We start from the raw sequence: 21,019 nt of genomic DNA, 5'->3' as shown, positions 1-21,019 counted from the left end.
GGTCTTGGTACTCACAGATCATGAGGTGGTTTGACATGCATGGCCTTTAGATGGACCGCCTCCCCCTTTCAAGTACTTTTTTCGTGTTTTCAATAACCAGTTATTCATGGACCATATGTACTCATTCCTATTCTCATAGATCCTTCGGGTCTTTTGTAGAGGTTGAATACAATCTTTTTGTGTGCGTGTGCGTGTGCGTGTATCTTCTCTCATCTCCCTGACTTGTTCCTCTCTTGCTGATGTGGCATTTCCCTGTTTAGATCACTGAAAATACTGTTTCTGTTTCGCGTAACTATACTTTTAAGAGGATGGTCTGGAAAGTGTTGATGAAAGTTTAGAAGAGTAGTCACTATGGTTGTATGTCTAGTGCTGATTTTGGGCTTTCTCCATGCAGTTGTGGGGCTGGGTATAGTTCAGAGGTTTTTGGACGGAGATCAAGCATCTAAAATGGAGGTAATTGAGTGCCCCTTTCAATCTTTTGATGTATATGCATGATAAAGACATTTGATTTTTCTTTCATGATGTGCCTTGATAGGGCATGTCATGAAAGGATGTACTTGGTAGGGCATCTATCCTTGCAAATCTTGAACACTCGCTAATTCATGCAAGGATGTACTTGGTGGGGCATCTATCCTTGCAAATAGTGAACAATTGCTTTAGGAAGGTGAGGTTAGGCTACGGCTGGAGAGCCTGTGATTTAAAGCTGAGTGTGTATGTCAGTGCATTGGATGCAAGATTAGACTGCCAGCGAATTAGATGAAGCTTTGTCCACATCAGCTGCTATTTTGAGATGGCAGTCAATGCCAGCTCGTGTAGCCCGTTGCAGATAAGGGGAGCATAGCCTTAGGTGAGGCTGTGCTGAACTGCAGTGCCAGTTGGAGCTTCTCACTTCTTGGACCTTTACTAAAGTAATTTGAAGAGTTATATGTTTAGTTTAGATAGTATGCCATGCCATTTCCATCGCCGATGAAGTGAATACAGATTAAGGCTTATCCTCTCTTGTCTGCAACTTTACAATCCTACCGTAGGCTTCCAGAGTTAAGGATTCTCTCTCTCTGTCTTAGGTCTTCTTTCTCTAGATGTAGGTGTTTTCTTTTCCTAGAATACTAATTCTAGCTTATAAGTTGATCAAAAATGATTTTGAATTTCTAACTCAGCCGTGGTCATACTTTACACATGCATAACTAGCACATGTAAGGTATTTGTGTTGTTAATTAATTGTGCTAATTAAGTGTTCCGAGATGCACTGCACACCTTGTTCAGCCCATAGTCTCTACCTGTCTTCACCTTCTCTTCCTTCTACTTCCTCTTGTCACCCTCTTCCTTATTCTCCCTCTATCTCCTCCATTTCTTCATTCTTTTACCACACAGGTCTGTAGATGAAGTTCCAGTCTCTGTGTGTGTGTGTGTGGAAAAAGCTTTAGAGTTGATAGATGTGAATGGTTTCTCTCTCTCTCTCTCTCTCTCTCTCTTCCTTTTACTTCCTCTTGTCACCCTCTTCCTAATTCTCCCTCTATCTCCTCCATTTCTTCATTCTTTTACAACACAGGTCTGTTGACGAAGTTCCAGTTTTTTTTTTTGTGTGTGTGTGTGTGTGGTGGAAAAAGCTTTAGAGTTGATATATGTAAATGGTTTTTTTAGTAATCTCTGTGTGTTTTTATTCAACCATAAATCCATGTTAACACTAGTTCTATAATTGAGCTGTAAAGTGGCCCAAGTAAAAAAAATGGCTCAAGGTGTAATTGCAAAGTTTTGGGAAATGGGAATGCAAAGACATTAAATTTCTTGTGTAGTCTTGGTTAGCATGTGTCCACACAGGGAAGAGTTTCGGAAAAAAATATCTTGTACCTTGCAAATTTACGATTTTCAAAAATACTCTTCTGTCCTCAAAGTAGCTATCTCCCCTTCCTCGATGAAGTATTCTCCCTTTATGGATGTCCGGCTAGTACTCCGCTCCTCCTTCCCTATTTTCAACCCCTTCAAGGTAGGCGGGAGTTATGATTGGATGCTGTATAAACTCAAAGATAGCATAAAGCATAAGCTATACTTTTTCTCTAGTGCATTCTATATCATTGTTGAAAAATGTGCTGCTAAACAATTGCCATAGTAGCATTGAAGAGTTTATGTGCGTTCAACTGCAGAATGAGTTTTTGACTTGGGATGTCTGGTATGAGCAGGTGAATGAGGAGCCTTTGCAAGGGTCTGGGAAAAACCCCATGCTAGCAAAAAGGGTGGGTATGATGGCTCGAGAAAAAATAATCAACAGCAACGTCATGTGCATGACCCAAGGAAACTGTGCTGACGAAAAACTTTTTTTGCTTAATCTAAGTTGGTTATAATAGATGATGCTAAATATATGCTGGGAGAGTTAGACAAGTAATTTTTCTCAGGTAATTGCCTGCCTCGATGTAAGGTCCAATGATGAAGGAGATCTTGTTGTTACTAAAGGTGACCAGTATGATGTCCGAGAGCAATCCAAAGAACGAGAGGTATGCTTGCCGTTTTGACACTTGATTTGTGATGGAATTATTGCCCTTTTTTCTTGAGATGTTTGCTTGACTCTTTTTTTTCCTTTCGTTCTGGATTGCTTAATGTTATTTCTAGTTCTTATATATACTAGTGCTGTAACCCTGTTACCCTTTTATGTGAATAATCTATAACCTATCATCCAATGACCAAGATGAAATCTTGCTTTTTGATCACCATCCAATGGTAGGGAGCAAAATTGTCAATGGTGACTAGCTTGCAAAAAAGCTAGCCTCAAGAATTTGCAACACTTGAGAGAGAGAGAGAGAGAGAGAGAGAGAGAGAGAGAGAGAGAGAATTATATTAACGTCTTCGAAAAAATCCAAGGGTCTATGAGACCAAAAAGTAGTACAATTAATCCATGAGTACGCTGAGCCATGGAAAGATAAGGAAAATTAGCTAATAGTAATACTGTGGGAGCCAGATGGCTGACACCATATGTCCCTATGGGGGATAGTGTAACAAGACTCTACTAATGATTCCATCCTCCTATGGGCCGTGGTAATATCTATAGCCTGAGATGGGAGCTATTCTCATGTTGTTGAAGAATACCCTGAATCTGCAGCTGATGGGTAGAAGGTCGGGATGATCGAGGTTGGGGATGTCTGGCCCTCAGAATGGGGGGAGAGAGAGAATTTTATCTAGGGTCTATGAGACCAAAAACATGTTAAAAAATAACATAAATGAAAAAGAACCTAAAACTAACAGCATCATCTGCAGACAAGTAAGTAGTGGCTAATTGAGGTATGGCATGTACAACTAGAGAGACTGAGGCTCGTGGGGTGGTGGCACCCTGGAGAGTGGAGAACCAGAACAATTTAGGGATGTTCAAGGGAGTACCTATCACCTCTCTACCATATGAGGGTGCTGGTGATATTGGAATTTCCACCTCTTGAATAGATTCAGGGTTTTCATACTCAAACATTTTCACTGACCTCAAGGATGACACTAGGTATATCCAAGGGTTTGTGGGTTACGATCGGCTTTAGCTTATTTGGATGCACAGTGTCAGAGATGTTTACTTGTTTTGGTCTTGATTCTAACTCCTCTTGAGTATGTGTGACCATATCCCTAAGCTCATGAAGTTGTTCCAATTCTTTTACAGGTCGGGATATGACCTAAGTTTCTCTTTGTTTGGTTTGCTTGGGGGCTTTTCTTAGAACCAGCATGTGTGTCTAGTGAATCGGAATCCTTATCAATATCATTCATGTAGACTAGTTTGTCAAGTGTTCCCAAGTTCAGGTTGATGAGCAAAGAGTTAAAAAGGCTCTTAATGTGAAGGACTTCACAAACAAACACCTTGGGTGATCCACACTCTTAATCTTTGGAAGAAAAAAACACTCACCCAATATGAAGAAATCTTGTAGATGCACGACTTATTTACGACTCATTTAGAGAGAGAGAGAGTTGTATTAACGTCTACAAAAGGCCAAAATGACCTATGAGACCAAAATGTTACATCATGTCCATGAGAGAGAAAGAAAGAAAGAAAGAAAGATTTTATTAACGTCTTCCAAAAGACCGAACTCGGCCTATGAGACAAATCGGAGTACCTGTATGGGGTATCCTCTGTCATCCCAACAAAATGAAAAAGTACTGAATAAAAAAGCTGAATCTGGGTGTGCAGGGGATGGAGCTCTACTACTAGAAGAATGCAAAGCTATATGCATGGAGTATACAATCATGATATGCAACCTAGCTAGCTCCATCCTACAGGAGGCCTACAGATCGGAAGACAATATACACATATTTAGAACACTTAATTTAACTGTTATTAAACAATGGAAACAACATCAGCAACACAAATATTGGAAATACTGAAAATACAAACGACACCAGCACTGGGGCCGGAAAGGGCCGCCTCCCCCCCCCTCAATACTTTTTGTATTTCTTGGAGTATTTATATTTGTACAAGTGTCACGGGTCTGACAGGCCAGATTTCTCCACAAGGGAGTGAAAACAACCAAAAAGAACTGGTTCAAGTCGATGAAGAGGTGCTGGGCAGAGTAGCCCCAAATCACATGCTCATTCCCACCTTCACTGGCATAGTTGTGCGCCTCTAACGGTTAGAGGCATTCGAGGCGTACGAGGCGATCGAGGCGTATGACTGCCTGATCGAGGCGGCTACCTTTTTTTTGTTTTTTTGTTTGCTGGTTTGAGTCTTTAGACGGGGGCTTTAAGGGCCCAAGGCAGCCCCTCTCTGCCCGCCTTTTCCCCAGTTCGCCACTTTGCCCGCCTCTCTGCCCGCTTTCCCCCCAGTTCGCCAGTTCGCCAGTTCGCCTGCCTCTCTGCCCGCTTTCCCCCCAGTTCGCCAGTTCGCTGCCTCTCTGCCCGCCTTTTCCCCAGTTCGCCACTTTGCCCGCCTCTCTGCCCGCCTTTTCCCCAGTTCGCCACTTCGTGCCCTTTTCCCACCCACCCTTGCTCAAGCCCCCAAGGCAGCAACATAACTCTCTCTCTCTCTCTCTCTCTCCTCCCTGCCTGTGGTGGGAAGGACTGCAGAGTGATTTGGAGGAATGGCCCCGAGTCTCTAAGAGAAACTCGAGGCCCTAGAGATGGCAATGAAGGCATTAATCAAGGAGAACAAGAAGACATCCGATTCCAACCTCAATGAGGTGGAAAACAAACTACACAAGCACATCATAGCTCTCGAAGCACGGGTCACGAACCTCGAACAAGAGAACACGGCACTCAAGGAGGAGGTGAGTGCATTGAAAGTGGAAATGGTAGCCATCAAGAATGCTGAGAAGGAAGAAGGGGAGATCAATGACAACACTCTCACGGCCATCAAGAAGAGATCTCCAAGGAGATCACAAAGGACATGGAGGGAAAGCTCGAAGCCAAGCAGTCAGGATGGGTCGAGGTGGTGAAGAAGAACATCCGTAAAGAAGTGAGGGAGGAGACTCAAAGGGAAGAAAACCAAATCATTCACACCACCATTGAGGAGGAGAAGATGAGGCATGCCCGCCGCCTCAACATTCGAGTCACAGGTATAGCCGAGACACCCGACTCCACTCCCGAGAAAGATGGACAGCTTCTATGCATGAAGCTCGGCTACAAGGAAGAGCACCCTCTCCCCTTCACCAAAGCATGGAGAGCCGGGAAAGACTCAACACGCAAGCGAGCCCTCATCCTACAGTTTGCAGGAGAGACGGAGAGGGTCACCTTCATGAGGAAGAGGGTCATACTACGGGGTTTAGAGGGAGCTCCTATTTTCTTGGATGATGATCTCACGAGGATGCAGCTTGAGCATAGGAGAACTTGCATGCCACGAGTCTTACACGCGAGGAGAGAAGGCAAGAAGGCCTTCTATCGAGATGGTCGGGTCATCATTGATGGCCGGCCCATGGATTAGCGGTTTGGGGCCTATGGGACACAGACCAGGCCACTGACAGAGATACACATAGCAGTATGGAACTGTAATGGTTCACTATGGGTGCAGTCTGGACGACTGGAGCATGTTATGGTGGGGAGAGACATCATACTTCTGACAGAGACACATCAGAGCCCAGAGAGAGGGCTACCTCGAGTAGAGGGATTCCAGTGGGAGTCAGCATACAGGAGGACCACACGCCAGGGTACCTCGAGAGGGTCGGGGGGAGTAGCAGTCCTATTCAGACGGGAGCTACAGGGGAGACTGAGAGTGGTAGCACAGGATCCAGAGGCCAGATACATGTGGATCAGCTTACAGCTCTCACAGGACAGGGTTATATACATAGCTCTATGTTACTTTTCTCCATCAGGATCCTCCTACGTCATTACAGAGGACATGCCACAGGAGGAGGAGATAGGAGCCTCGCCATACACTTGTCTGTCAGAGGAGATTATGCATTATTCTACACTAGGGGAAGTATTTCTTACGGGCGACTTCAATGCCCACACACAGAGCAGACAGTGTGAGGTGTATGACTATGATGACATGGAGATCCTCCACCCTGTGGATCCAGAGGAGATAGGGGCTAGTCGGGCATCAGAGGACACTGGACCAGACAGAGGGCATTATGGGGACCACTTACTAGAGTTGGGAGCCAGGCATCGTCTCGTTATTTATAACGGGATGCTACAGTGGCCGGGATCAGGAGGGCTGACATGCTTCCCACATGGGGGTCATACACGGACCGGAGGCACGGTGGTAGACTACATTATGGGGTCTTTGGAGGCATCACAGCTTGTCACCTCATTCTCCATTCCACCTCGTCCTATTGGGGCAGATCATACATACTTGGCATTTTCACTAGCCGGATCACCAGTATCACCAGCCCCCCATATACCGACGCCACACATTCTCACAGCATGGCCTAGACATGGATCATCTACCACCATTCCAGTATGACAGGGATGCACCACATATCCGTCTCTCTCATAGTGAGAGGAACAGAGTATTGAGACAGGATCTATGGCAGCTCTATACACGAGAGACATGGATATCGCCTACACAGCCTCTTCCACCGAAGATGCTATACTACAGAGATCACTTCATGAGTATCACTGATGATGGATTTATAGAGAGGCCTAGATACATGGAGGGCTTTTTACCACACGGCTCCCGAGTGGCTATTGGTCAGCTCAGAGTTTCATCACACCGATTGGAGATTGAGACTGGCAGAGCAGCACGGATCCCCCGAGAGGAGAGGGTATGCAGATTGTGCAGAGAGGAGGTGGAGAGTGAGGAGCATTATGTATGCAGATGCAGAGCATATACAGCCATCAGAGAGAGATATCCCATTTTATTCAGAGAGCCACATTCCCTACGCCAGATCTTTGAGACAGCAGACCAGCGCATACTGGGGAGATACATTCTAGACATACAGCGCCACAGAGAGACATTATTACAGGCTCAGACAGCTCCAGAGGGGGGGCGACAGACACAGATTACTACATTTTTTCAGAGATCCATACCCCTCCCAGGCCCTACACGGCAGGGAATTACTCTCCAGAGAGCAGAGACACTTAGAGCCCGCAGGAGACAGAGGACACCTGGCTTTCGGACACCACGCCTATACCAGAGAGAGATGACAGAGATCAGAGCTCAGTTTCACAGAGAGGGTGCGGAGCGACTGGCTCGCTTCAGAGCACACCCAGGCATGTTCTTCAGGGAGCTGTGGACACCCCCTTCACTGATGTATACCATTTTATACCCCCAGTATGGTACAGGATGGAGCTAGCTAGGTTGCATATCATGATTGTATACTCCATGCATATAGCTTTGCATTCTCCTAGTAATAGAGCTCCATACCCTGCACACCCAGATTCAGCTTTTTTATTCAGTACTTTTTCATTTTGTTGGGATGACAGAGGATACCCCATACAGGTACTCCGATTTGTCTCATAGGCCGAGTTCGGTCTTTTGGAAGACGTTAATAAAATCTTTCTTTCTTTCTTTTCTTTCTTTCACACGCACTCTCTCTCTCTCCCTCATTCTCTCCCTCCCTCCCTTAAGCCTTTCTCAAGACCCAAAGTTCAAAGTTCAAACTTCAAACACACTAGGATGATGATGTTTTTTATACCCACTTTTGGAGCTCTCTCTATACTCTACCGGTTAATTGCAGTTCATTTCATTTTACTTTGTACCCTTGAATCTTGATGATGTATCTAGATGATGATGATGGACTATTTTCGTCTCATAGGTCATTTTGGCCTTTTGCAGACATTTAATACAGCTTTCTTTCTTTCACACACACACACACTCTCTCTCTCCCTCTCATACACACCCTCTCTCTCCCTCCCTCAAGGCTCATACATACACACTCTAGTCTCTCTCTCTCTCTCTCTCTCTCTCTCTCTCTCTCTCTCTCAACTTTCACTATATATATTATATCTATCTATCACTATATATATATATATATATACATATAAAACAGACGTCTCTAACACGCCTCTTATATCTCTAAAAAATACGAGTCTTTTGAGGCGCGTACCATACCTGCCTCGTACCAAACGCCTTTGACGCCTCTGATGCCTTTCATTGGTCTTCTAGGACCGTGCACCAACAAGCACGCCCGTACTAACGCAGGCCAAGGAGTATACCGCGGAGGGAACTTGGCCTGGTTCTCCCCAATGAGCTTTGCTCCCAAATTCCCCGGTGAGTCTAACCTTCACTGGCTCTCAGAAGCTCTGAGAGAGCGCGGTTAACAACACCACAGGGAAATATACTAACCACACCAGGAAGAATTTCTTGAACATGGTCAGCATATACATGCCATGCTCCTGCACTACACAACTTAAAGCATTTTTCGAATTTAAATTAGCAAATTTCAGATTTATTCAAATGAGAAAAAGAATATGAGAGCACTTGGTACGGTGAGTACAATCTACATACAACCGGTACTACTTGTAGGAGGTACAATCAAGCACTTTAGGTACTTCACACATGTGCAAGTACAACCAGCCAGGTACTATGTAGGTACCTGTACTTGCAGTAGGTACAACAGGTACACCAGGGGCAGCCAACAGGTGCAGTAGGTACACCAGGTGCAGGTACAGGCGGGTACAACAGGTACTGCAGGTTCAGCAGCCAATAGGCAGGTACAGCAGGGCTGGTACAACTGTGGACAGCAAGTACACAAGGGTTGGTACAGGCGTGGACAGCAGGTACACTAGGGCTGGTACAGGCGTGGACAGCCTCAGGCGGATACAGGCGATGGGGAGTAAGCTGCAGGCGATGGAGAGAAAGAAACCACCAACCCACCACGTGGGGAATTTTCAATAAATGTTCCATGCAAAAGGAAATGTCCAACCCTTCTTTTAAAACCTTGGCAGCCAACAGGTGCAGTAGGTACACCAGGGGCAGGTACAGGCGGGTACAACAGGTATTGCAGGTTCAGCAGCTAACAGGCAGGTACAGCAGGTATTGCAGGGCTGGTACAGCTGTGGACAGCAGGTACACAAGGGCTGGTACAGGCGTGGACAGCAAGTACACCAGGGCTGGTACAGGCGTGGACAGCCTCAGGCGGATACAGGCGATGGGGAGTAAGCTGTAGGCGATGGAGAGAAAGAAACCACCAACCCACCACGTGGGGAATTTTCAATAAATGTTCCATGCAAAAGCCTTATCAAAGGTTATAAAACCTTAGATTCAATTTAATACGATGGGCACCATCAAAAGGAAATGTCCAACCCTTCTTTTAAATGTGTGTGAACACATTACTTATAAACATTAAAGTTAACTATAGCTTATGGATTTTACATTTTAAAAGGGGCAAAATGACAATACTGACCACCTGTTCACACGCCACACCACCAAGTCAGCACAAACAGCATTCCACGGTACACTGGGGGCGTCCCCGTCCAGTGTAGTGGCACGGCATAACAGGCAGACACATGCAAACAAGTCATGCAAAAACAAATTTATGCATGCAGGCATAAATGCATGTGCACAAATAGTGGACGAAATCTCCCTTTCATGAAATTTGTACAAGAGGTTCCTGTCGGGCACAAAACTGGCGCGACAAATATAAATAAATATGTCCTGGTCTTCCTATGGAGTGACAGTCCCATAGGTAAGACACCATCCTGGCTATACACGGGTGGCACCACCAGGCTCCGTCCATACTGCACGAAGCAAATCACACACGGGTGACACAAAATTGGTTCCCGTCCATGTGACACCACAAAACTGGCCCTTTCACATGGGACACTGCCCTTGCCGCATGTGAACATGGCACAAATCTGGTCGCTCTATGGAGTGACAATCCCATAGAAGTGGCTCCAGAAATGGAGATGGACCAAATGGTGACATCCCCTCAGGCTTCTAAACAGTTGACCTCAACTGAAAAGCCTCAAGATATGCCTGTAGAAGCCGAGGGTAGTCCGCAAAATAATCCTCATCTACCCACTTTGTATCAATTGGTAAATAATTTTTAAATTTCACAAGGTATGTCCTGGAAAGCTTCCCATGTGGTAACTTTCTCTCCTTGTGAAATACAATCTGCTCTGGCTGAAGGATCTCCTCAAGCTCATCAACTTCTGGCGGTTCTTCTGTGACAGGCTCCTGTGGATCTGGCCCCACATACTTCTGCAAAAGACTCACATGGAAAGCATTGTGAATCTTCCAATGGTTGGGTAAAGCAAGCCTGAAGGACACTTCATTGATCTTGTCAATCACTTGGAAGGGTCCATAATATCGAGTAGAAAGCTTTGGATATGATTACTCTCGTCATGGCCTCTTCCGAAGCCTAGCTTTCTCTAATTTCAGCAATACCCAATCACCTTCCTTGACTTGCATATCTCTCCTATGCTTGTCAGCAGCCCTTTTATGCTTATCTTGTGACCTTGCATTGGCTGTCCGCACCTGAGCAAAGGCTACATCCAAGTCACGCACATACTCATCAGCTGCAAAAATCTCATCCTTTGTACGAAGGATGGGTGGCAAGACCACTCTGCCATAAATGATCTCAAACGGGGCCTTTCCCGTGGAGGCATGAACTGTGTTGTTGTAGGCAAACTCTACAAGTGGAAGTTCTTCTCCCATGCAGTCTTTTGATCTGCCACATAACACTTCAACAAATCCAACACGGCTGAATTTGCAGCTTCACTTGGGCCATCCGTTTGGGGATGATAAGCTGATGAAAACTCAAGTTTAGTGCCCATGTTATCAAATAAAGCCCTCCAGAAGAGGCTCGTAATCTTGGGATCTCTATCCCCAACAATGGACTTAGGCATACCATGATGCTTGAAGATGTTAGCAAGAAAAAGCTTCACCATATGATCAACTTTAATGGTTTTCTTGACGGGCAAGAAATGAGCTTGCTTGCTAAACCTGTCCACAATGGTCCAAATAGCATCATTCCCATGCTGGGATCTAGGCAAGTCCATAATAAAGTCCATAGTAATACTTTCCCATGGTTGCGAGGGAATAGGCAATGATTGAAGCAAACCTGGAGGCTTTTGCCTGTCAAATTTCACCTTTTGGCAAGTAAGACATGCACGTACATATGCCTCAATGTCTTTACGCATGCTTGGCCAAAAGAAATATCTCTCAATCATGCGTGTAGTAGGCATGATATCTCTATGACCACCATAAGGTGGAATGTGACATTCCTCCATAACCTTTGGACGCATTTCTTCACCACACATAAGCAGTTATCCTTCATAAGATAACCCTCTTTGATCACATAAGAGGCATGCGAGTGACCAGCCATCAAATCAGTCCATATATGGCAAAAATCAGCATCCAAATGATACAAATCTTGCATGGCAGATAAGTCCCCATGAGAGGCCACTGAAACTGTAGCCACATAAGGCCTCCTGGATAATGCATCTGCCACCACATTTTTCTTTCTCGGAGTATGTACAATCTGAAAATGAAACATGGAAAGAAAGTTTGCCATTCTCATCTGCTTCTCCGAAAGCTTTGTTTGAGATAAAAAGTATCTCAAGCTTTGATGATCTGTCTTGACTACAAATTCAGCCCCAAGAAGATAATGTTTCCATATCTTTAAGGCATGAATTACAGCCAAGAGCTCTTTCTCATAGATATCCATATGAAGCTCGGCATCATGCAATCGATGGCTCTCATATACAACTGCATGACCTTGATTTAGGACAGCTCCTATACAATCGCCACAAGCATCACATTCCACTATGAATGACCTTTGCAAGTCGGGAACAATCAATACGGGTCCACATATGATAGCATTCTTGAGTTGCAAAAAGGCATCCTGCTCCTTTGGAGTCCATTTAAAAGTGGCTTTCTTCTTCGTGAGATCATGTAGAGGGGTGGCTATCATAGCAAAATGCCTTATGAAACGCCTATAATATGAACATAATCCCTAAAAACTACGTACTTGATGTACATTTTGCAACTCTGGCCAATTTCGAATGGTTTCTATCTTGGCAGGATCCATTCTTACTCCATCCTTGGATACAATGTGACCCAAATAGTGTATCTCTGAAAGAAAGAACTCACTTTTCTTGGCATGCATGAAGAGTTTATGCTTCCGCAACTCTTCAAACATTGTGGCCAAATGAGTTCTATTCTCCTCCTCATTCTTGGAGAAAACCAAGATGTCATCAAAGAATACACTTTCAATGGGGTCTGAATATCCTATCCATCATGCGATTGAATGTGGCTGGGGCATTGGTGAGATCTTTTTCAAAAATTCATACAATCCAAAAGCTGTCCTGAATGCAGTTTTGTGGACATCCTGTGGCACTACTTGTATCTGGTGATAACCCTTTTCAAATCAATACGGTTGAAACAAGCCGAGCCATCAAGCTTATCCAAAATGTCATCAATACACGGGATTGGAAATCTATTCTTGATGGTGAGCTTATTTAGAGCTCTATAATCCACACACATGCGGAATGACCCGTCTTTCTTTTGAACAAGAAGCACGGGCGAGCAGTAAGGTGAGGAACTTGGCTGAACCAAACCTTTCTCTAAAAGCTCATTAACCTGCTTCATGATCTCTTCTTGTTGTGCGGCACTCACACAGTATGCGGGTTTGTTAGGTGGAGAACTACCTGGCACAGGATCTATGTGATGATCCTTGGGCCTTTGAGGAGGTAGTTCACCTGGCAATGCATTAGCAAAACAATCTTTATATGCATGAAGAAAATTCAACCTATCCTGAGTCAAAACATCCACATTTTGATGACTTGGTTCAATGCTATCACGAACAAAAAACAAGTACGCAGAAAGACTCTTTTTCATTGCTTTATTAATCTGGATGTGAGATACAAGTGGGATAGTATCCCCTTCCTTGCTAGCATCAATAACATGCATGCGGCCTCTATGCATAAAGGAAATCCTGTTTGTCTTGTACTCTTTGCGGGGCTCAAGCCTGTGATGCCATGGCTTGCCAAGCAATACATCACATCCATTAAGTGGTGCAACCAAGAAATGCTCATGATCAAGGTAACCCTGGATATGTATGCGCAACTTCCCAATAAGTGGGGTAACCTGCACCTCTTTACCAACAAAGGCAGTTTTTGCTTCAATTTGAGGCCCCATGTCCTTAACCTCAATACCCAAGGCGGCTGTCATCTGAATAGAGATGAAGTTATCTGTTGTACACTCATCAAACATAAATAGGGCAGGCTGATCCTTGATTTGACCCCATGCTTTGCATACCATCCTCTCTTTTCCGTCATGCTTTGTGTTTCCCTGCACATCGGGAACTGCATGCACATTTGCCTTGGTTTGCTTGTCCTCATGCTTTAGTTTGTGGCTAGGGCATTGTCTAAACATATGCTCTTTGCTGCCACAAGAAAAGCATTTCCCCTCCTTGGCATATTACTCCCTTTGCTCGGGGGTCAAGCCAAATTTGTTCTTCTTTGGCCCACGATCCTTAGATGAGGTATTTTCAGCTTTACCTCCCTTGTGGACCTCCCGGAAGCTCTTTTTAGGTGGCTGTCCACCTTTTTGCAGGTTTGGGATAGCCTTATCTTTGCCCTTAGAACCCCCTTGATCTTGCTTAATCTTGAGCACCAATTGCTCTGTAGCAAGAGCAGAGGCTATAAGCTGTTGCAGAGTGTGGTTCAGGTGCAATTCAATGCTCGAACGATAGGCTGGTTGCAATCTGGAGTGAAACTTCCTCTTTCTTTCATCCTTGGAGATTTGCATAAAGGGAGTTACCTCAAGCAACACTTTCCAAAACTTATTGACATACTGCTGCACACTTCCATTATCTTTTTGCTGAAGTTGTAATATGCGGAAGCTTCGGAGAAGGATCGGTACTTCAAAACTCAGAAAACAGCACTCTTTTCACGACGGAATTAACGCACAAACTGAAAGACGATGTGCAGAAAATAGAGAGAGAAGGGGGAGATGGAGAAGGACACAGTATTGGGTCCCAATTACCCTCTGTAGGGCCCCCACCACGGATGGTGTATTTGCTTTATTAGAATGATGTAAATCTGAAACAAATACAAAGTACTTGACCTTTTCTTGGCTGGAAAAAACCTGCCCTTGACCTTCAGTCCTTCACCCCTTAGCTTTAGCACTGTTCTTGGCTGTCCTGGCCCTTGGTTGCTTGGAGCTCTTGGTGAATTATGAGATGCCTGAAATGAATTATGACTTGGGCTTTTATACCCCTCCTATCATCCAGTCGGCCTGCTCATAACAGCCCCACGACTGAGTCTTGTAATAAAATGTGTTCACACTTTAATAAAGTGTTTTCTCACTGGTTTAGCCCCTGTCCAGCCTGCGCATGACCCTGGGACAGCACCCTGGCTGCTGGGCATTCAACGCAGAGGTGTGGGGACTGCCCCTACACCTGGCCGCCTTCTGTTCTAGGGTCTGTCGGCTGCCTGTCCAGAGGCTCTGGAGCTGGCCGACTGCCCCTCCAGCCCTTGCCTTGGCTGGTGGGCAAAGTCTTGGGCCCTCCTGGCCCCTTGGGGGTGGTTCTACACCTCCCCCATGCCCATCTAAGTATGCACATGCAAATACCTACACTGGGGTAGCCCTATGGGCTGACCCCATCTCCACATGCAACTACATGCCTACAGATGTCTGGCATCCAGTTGCAAACCAGATACACAGCACATCCGACATCATTCCAGAGGGAGACTCACAGCGCGGACTGGCACTGCTTCATGTGCAGGACAATGCACACCTGACCTTGGATTCATGTGCAGGACGATGCACACCTGACCTCGGACGACTGAGATGGATCCCTGGCTGACTCGTCCCGGACTGGGCTCACATGGGACCAGTTCACCATCCCAGGTCCTGCACCTTCTGTACAGAATGTCTACGTGGCATCCAAGTGCGGGATGCACGTGACATCCCCTTCTGCTTAACTTGACGGAAGCTGCATAGCCTCCAAATAATCCGTCAATAAAGCCGGATAGTCTTCGAAAAATTCTTTGTCGAGCCATACCGCTTCATGAGTTCCTCGGTCTTGAAACTTCGTGAGGAACTGTCGTAGTCTTCGGCCTGAGCCATGCTTGAAACGGTGCAGAAGGATCTGTTCTGGAACCATTACTTCTGCTTCATCAATGATGTCTGGTTCCGCTTCGTCTTTGACCTCTGAAGGGGGTGGACCTGCATATGGCTTCAACCAACTGACATGAAATACATCGTGCATAGTCCAACTCGGAGGTAGCTTTAACTGCATAGACACCTCATTAATCTTTTTCCGGATGGGGAATGGTCCGAAGCTCCTGAAAGACAACTTTGGGCATCGCTTGCCCACCTGCTTTAATCTTTGCTTCATAATCCGAAGATATACCCAATCTCCTTCCGAAAACTTCATGTCCCTTCGGTCTTTATTGGCCTGTCGAGTGTAGGCCTCTTGCGCTTTAGTCAATCTGTCTTTGACGGACTCTAGGATCTCCTGGTAAGACTCCGTCACTCTGTTCGCCTCCGGTACTGAAGACGACGTCCTGGTTAACAACGACTGGAAAGGTCTTCCAAACGCTGCCTCATATGGAGTCCTGCCAATAGCTGAAGAAAAAGAGTCATTTAAAACAGCTTGAACTAAAGGCAAAAACGATTCCCACTTACCTTGCTGATCGTGGACATAACACTTCAGCACATCAAAGGCCAACTGGTTGTATATCTCTGTCTGGCCATCTGTCTGTGGGTGGAACGCACTGGAAAAATTCAACTTAGTACCAAAATTATCAAACAATGCCCTCCAAAAATGACTGGTAAACTTGGCATCTCGGTCTGACACTATGGTCCTAGGAATCCCACCAATCGGGTACCAATGCCGAATGAATAGCTGGGCAACATCCTCGGCGGTCACATTGGCCCTGCAAGGAATAAGCATCACAAATTTGCTGAACCTGTCAACAATAGTCAAACACTGTGTATTACGCTTACTCGGACTGGGAGGCAGATTTGTGACAAAGTCCATCGAAATGTCTTGGAAAGGACCCTCAGGAATTGGCAAAGGCTGTAAAAACCCTATCTTCTTTCCACGAGGAGCTTTCACCTTTTGACAAATGTCACAGCGTTGTACATATGTAAACACATCACGCCTCATCTTTGGCCAATAGTATTGCCGTTCTAACTTCTCTAGAGTCGAATTCATGCCCCTATGACCACCTGTAATGGCGTCATGGGCATCATGGAGAAGAGCTGCCCGGAATGATTTCATGACACACAGTCGGCCTTTGTAGTAAAGCCAACCATCGCGTATCAGAAAATGGCATGGTCCTGTGGCATCCAATGCCTGTTCCCACTGAGTACCGAATTCCTCGGAATCCGCGTACGTGTGCTTCATGTCTTCTAGTCCTGTACCAACAAGGTCCAGTCTAGTGGTCTGAATCGCAGATACTTGTCCCTTCCTGCTCAAAGCATCGGCCACTGGATTGGCCTTTCCTGGAAGGTACTCAATCATACCACCGAACTGCTGGAATATCTGACTCCAGCGGTGCTGTCGATCACTCCACTGTGCACTGGGCATCGTCTGAATCCAGCGCAATGCCTGATGGTCAGTGCGAACCTCGAAGTCACGGCCATACAAGAAATGTTTCCAATGTTTCAAGGCCTGAATGACTGCTAGGAGTTCACGATCGTAGACTGAGTAATTCTTTTCGGCGGGCAGTAACTTACGAGACATGTAAGCTACCGGATGACCATTCTGTTGTAATACACCTCCAATTGCGATGTTACTCGCATCGGTGATCACCTGAAATGGTTCGTCCCATGAGGCAAGGGCTAAACAAGGCGCTTCAGACAAAGCCACCTTGAGGTTCTGGAATGCCTCCAACGCTCGTGGAGTCATTCGAATCTTTTGCCTCCTTGTTTTCACTCCCTTTAGCAGATCGGTGAGGTCTGCTGAGAGATCAGAAAACTTGTCAATGTGGGTGGAATATGCCTGGCATATACCCACAAATGATCTAATGTCATAAGCGGTCTGAGGTACTTCCCAGTTAACAATCTCGGCTACTTTAGCCGGATCAAGTCGAATGCCTTCGGCACTGATTATATATCCCAAGTAATGTACCTGGAACAAATAAAATTCTGACTTCTTTTCATTGACATAGAGCTCGTTGCTTTCCAGCAACCTAAGGACTTTCTCCACATCAATGTCATGCTGCTCAACTGTAGCTGAAAATATGAGTATGTCGTCCAAAAATATGAACACACACACTCCAATCAACTCCCGGAAAATACGCATCATCATGCGGTTAAATGTAGCTGGGGCGTTCGTCAAACCAAATGGCATGACCACAAATTCATAGTGGGCCCGTTCTGTACGGAAAGCTGTCTTGGGGATGTCCCCCTCAACAATCCGAACCTGGTGGTACCCACTCTTTAAATCCAATTTAGAGAACACCTTGGCTCCATTCAGCCTCTCGAGAATATAGTCAATTCGAGGCATCGGAAATCTACTCTTGATAGTCAGCTTGTTGAGTGCACGATAATCGACACACAACCGAGAAGACCCATCTTTCTTCTTGACAAATAAGATCGGTGCTGCAAACGGCGACACGCTGGGGCGGATGAAGCCAGCTTGCAACAATTCTTGGAGTTGGCGGTCCAACTCCGATTCCATTGCCTTAGAAAGGCGATACGGAAACTTGCTCGGGGGTTCCGAGCCTGGGAGGAGATCAATTTTGTGATCCTCCGGTCTGGACGGGGGAAGCTGGGGAGGGAGACTGTCCCGAAGAAAAATCTTCTGGAACTTTTCATGGAGAACCGAGTACTTCTCGGAAGCACTGGCCACCGTCTGGGCTGTCTGGACGTAAATCATCGCACATTGTGCGCCTTTCCTGACTGCTCGCTTAGCCTGCAAGTGGCTTATGAGCGGAAAGTTTGGAATACCTGGCTCACACTTAATGGTCACAGGGGTGTTTGACACATTCCGATCAATCTGGAACGTGTGCTTGTCCCACTTGACATCAGGAAGGAACTTGTGAAACCACTGGATACCCAAAATTATGTCTGCTCCTACAAGAGGGGCAACCATAAAGTCACGCACAAACTCTATGCCCTGAATGACTAACTTAGCACCTAGAGCTTCATACTTGACGCTCGTTGTCATACCTGTGCTAAATCCCTCAACTTGTTTGTCCACCGGAGTCAGCTCGAAACGGGCACGCCTAGCGGCCTCTTCCGTGATCACATCCTCCGTACTGCCGCTGTCAAACAAGACAACGACTCTCTGGCCACCTATGTAGCCAAAGGACTTGAGCAATTCGTTGCGCTCATACTCCTGGTCATGGGCGCCCTTCTGCTTATCTTCGAGCTCCCGACTAATAATTGCTCCAACTGAAGCACCGGGGGTTGAAGAAGTAGGGGTAGCCGCTGGGATCTGTGGTGGAGCTGTGCTCACCACGGAAGCTGTGGAGGCGGCGGCGGCCTTTGGAGGCTTCTTCGGACAATCCCGAGAAGTATGTCCTTTTGTGTGACAAAAGTAACATCTACCCTCCTTCCTGTACTGAGCAAGCTCCTCAGCACTCAACTTGCCACCTGTCTTGCCTGCCTCCGCTTTCTGGTCTGGAGTAAGCTTAGACGCATTGTTCGAGTTCTTGGAGCCAGAGGCTCCTGGGCTCTGTCCTGGGGAAGACCCCGTCTGGTTCTGGCTTTTGCCCCCCGAGGCGTTAGCCTTGGGAGAAGCCGGCTGGGAAGTCTTGGGCTTGCCACCATTGTGTTTCATTTCTGCACTCTGCGCAAGCGAGAGTGCGTCCTCAAAGGTGGCTGGCCTGAACATACGCACCTCCCATTGGATTTGCGTGTCCAGGCCATACAAAAACTGCCCTTTCTTGTCCGCATCAGATAAGCCTAATTGTAGACACAAGGTCGAAATTCTATTGGCAAACTGAAGGACTGGTTGCGCATTCTGACGCGCACCCCTGAACTCGTCCTCGAGTCGCTCAAGGTAGTGGGGCGGTAAAAACCGCTGCTTAAGGTCACGGACGAACTCGTCCCACCCATAAGCTGCCATACCTGATCTGGTGTGGGCATGAGCCCACTGAGTCCACCAAGGAATGGCCTCACCTTCCAAATACCAACTGGCTAAGATCACTTTGTCAATATCTGATTTCCTAACTGCGGCAAAGTAAGCTTCAAATTGATGTAACCATGAATACAGAGTAGTGAGTTTACCATTATACTTACTGAAGTTCATTTTCTCGGGAAAATGATTCGAGGGCGCCGCCGGTGTCAATCTGGCGTCCAAAGCTCGGAGGTAACGCTCGTGTTCCACTCGTCGCATGGCTTCGTCTTCTCGTTGTCGAATCTCCAATGCCCGTATCTGCCTCTCAAGCAAGGAGCTTGACTGCGGCTGTGACCCCTCGAGAGGGTCCCTGTGACGAGGATCTGGTATTTGGGGTACGGAAGGAGAGGGAGGAGGAGATGGAAAACGCGACGCTGGAGAGCGAGAACGCTCCTCCAGAGCCAAAATCCGCGCCTTCTGCTCGTCCAACTTGGTTGTCTGGTCTGCGATTGCTCGCATCATCTGCTGGAACATGTCTTGTACACTCAAGCCGGGTGCCCTCGCTGGGCTGCCTGGTGCACTCTGGTCCCATGGTTCTGGTTCTCTCTCGTCGCCAAAGTTCGCCATAGCGGGGATATGCAGTTCCTTTCCGGAACGCAATCTGACCATCCACTATCTGTGTGGGAGACTTCCGGAGGCTTCCGGAGGCTAAAAACCAACCGTCCTTCGAGGGACAGGAGTCACTCCGAAAAGGGTAGTCCACCGGCGTCTAAAAACCAACCACACGAGCGAAAAAATTTTCTGGTTTTCTTTGCTGAATCTTCGTCCTTGAAGTAGGCTCTGATACCACTGTAATATGCGGAAGCTTCGGAGAAGGATCGGTACTTCAAAACTCAGAAAACAGCACTCTTTTCGCGACGGAATTAACGCACAAACTGAAAGACGATGTGCAGAAAATAGAGAGAGAAGGGGGAGATGGAGAAGGACACAGTATTGGGTCCCAATTACCCTCTGTAGGGCCCCCACCACGGATGGTGTATTTGCTTTATTAGAATGATGTAAATCTGAAACAAATTCAAAGTACTTGACCTTTTCTTGGCTGGAAAAAACCTGCCCTTGACCTTCAGTCCTTCACCCCTTAGCTTTAGCACTGTTCTTGGCTGTCCTGGCCCTTGGTTGCTTGGAGCTCTTGGTGAATTATGAGATGCCTGAAATGAATTATGACTTGGGCTTTTATACCCCTCCTATCATCCAGTCGGCCTGCTCATAACAGCCCCACGACTGAGTCTTGTAATAAAATGTGTTCACACTTTAATAAAGTGTTTTCTCACTGGTTTAGCCCCTGTCCAGCCTGTGCATGACCCTGGGACAGCACCCTGGCTGCTGGGCATTCAACGCAGAGGTGTGGGGACTGCCCCTACACCTGGCCGCCTTCTGTTCTAGGGTCTTTACCCTCTGTCGGCTGCCTGTCGAGAGGCTCTGGAGCTGGCCGACTGCCCCTCCAGCCCTTGCCTTGGCTGGTGGGCAAAGTCTTGGGCCCTCCTGGCCCCTTGGGGGTGGTTCTACACCTCCCCCATGCCCATCTAAGTATGCACATGCAAATACCTACACTGGGGTAGCCCTATGGGCTGACCCCATCTCCACATGCAACTACATGCCTA

At 46.6% G+C, this 21,019-nt stretch overlaps 1 protein-coding gene across 3 annotated transcripts in view; it reads left to right on the top strand.

Annotated features, from left to right (window-relative positions):
* AT-HF (HIS HF) overlaps positions 1-21,019 on the top strand; it is a 117,583-nt gene that overhangs the window by 44,195 nt on the left and 52,369 nt on the right. For all 3 annotated transcript variants that reach the window (XM_086812035.1, XM_086812033.1, XM_086812034.1), the window contains exons 7-9: positions 395-453; positions 2,178-2,231; positions 2,391-2,489. In XM_086812035.1, the coding sequence (XP_086668161.1) occupies positions 395-453; positions 2,178-2,231; positions 2,391-2,489 (212 nt within the window). The remainder of the gene's footprint in view (positions 1-394; positions 454-2,177; positions 2,232-2,390; positions 2,490-21,019) is intronic.

Source organism: Cibotium barometz, chromosome 18 (assembly GCF_041138505.1).
Source record: "Cibotium barometz isolate CiBa-2024 chromosome 18, ASM4113850v1, whole genome shotgun sequence".
Classification (NCBI taxonomy): domain Eukaryota; kingdom Viridiplantae; phylum Streptophyta; class Polypodiopsida; order Cyatheales; family Cibotiaceae; genus Cibotium; species Cibotium barometz.
This window is presented reverse-complemented; position numbering and strand designations above follow the sequence as displayed.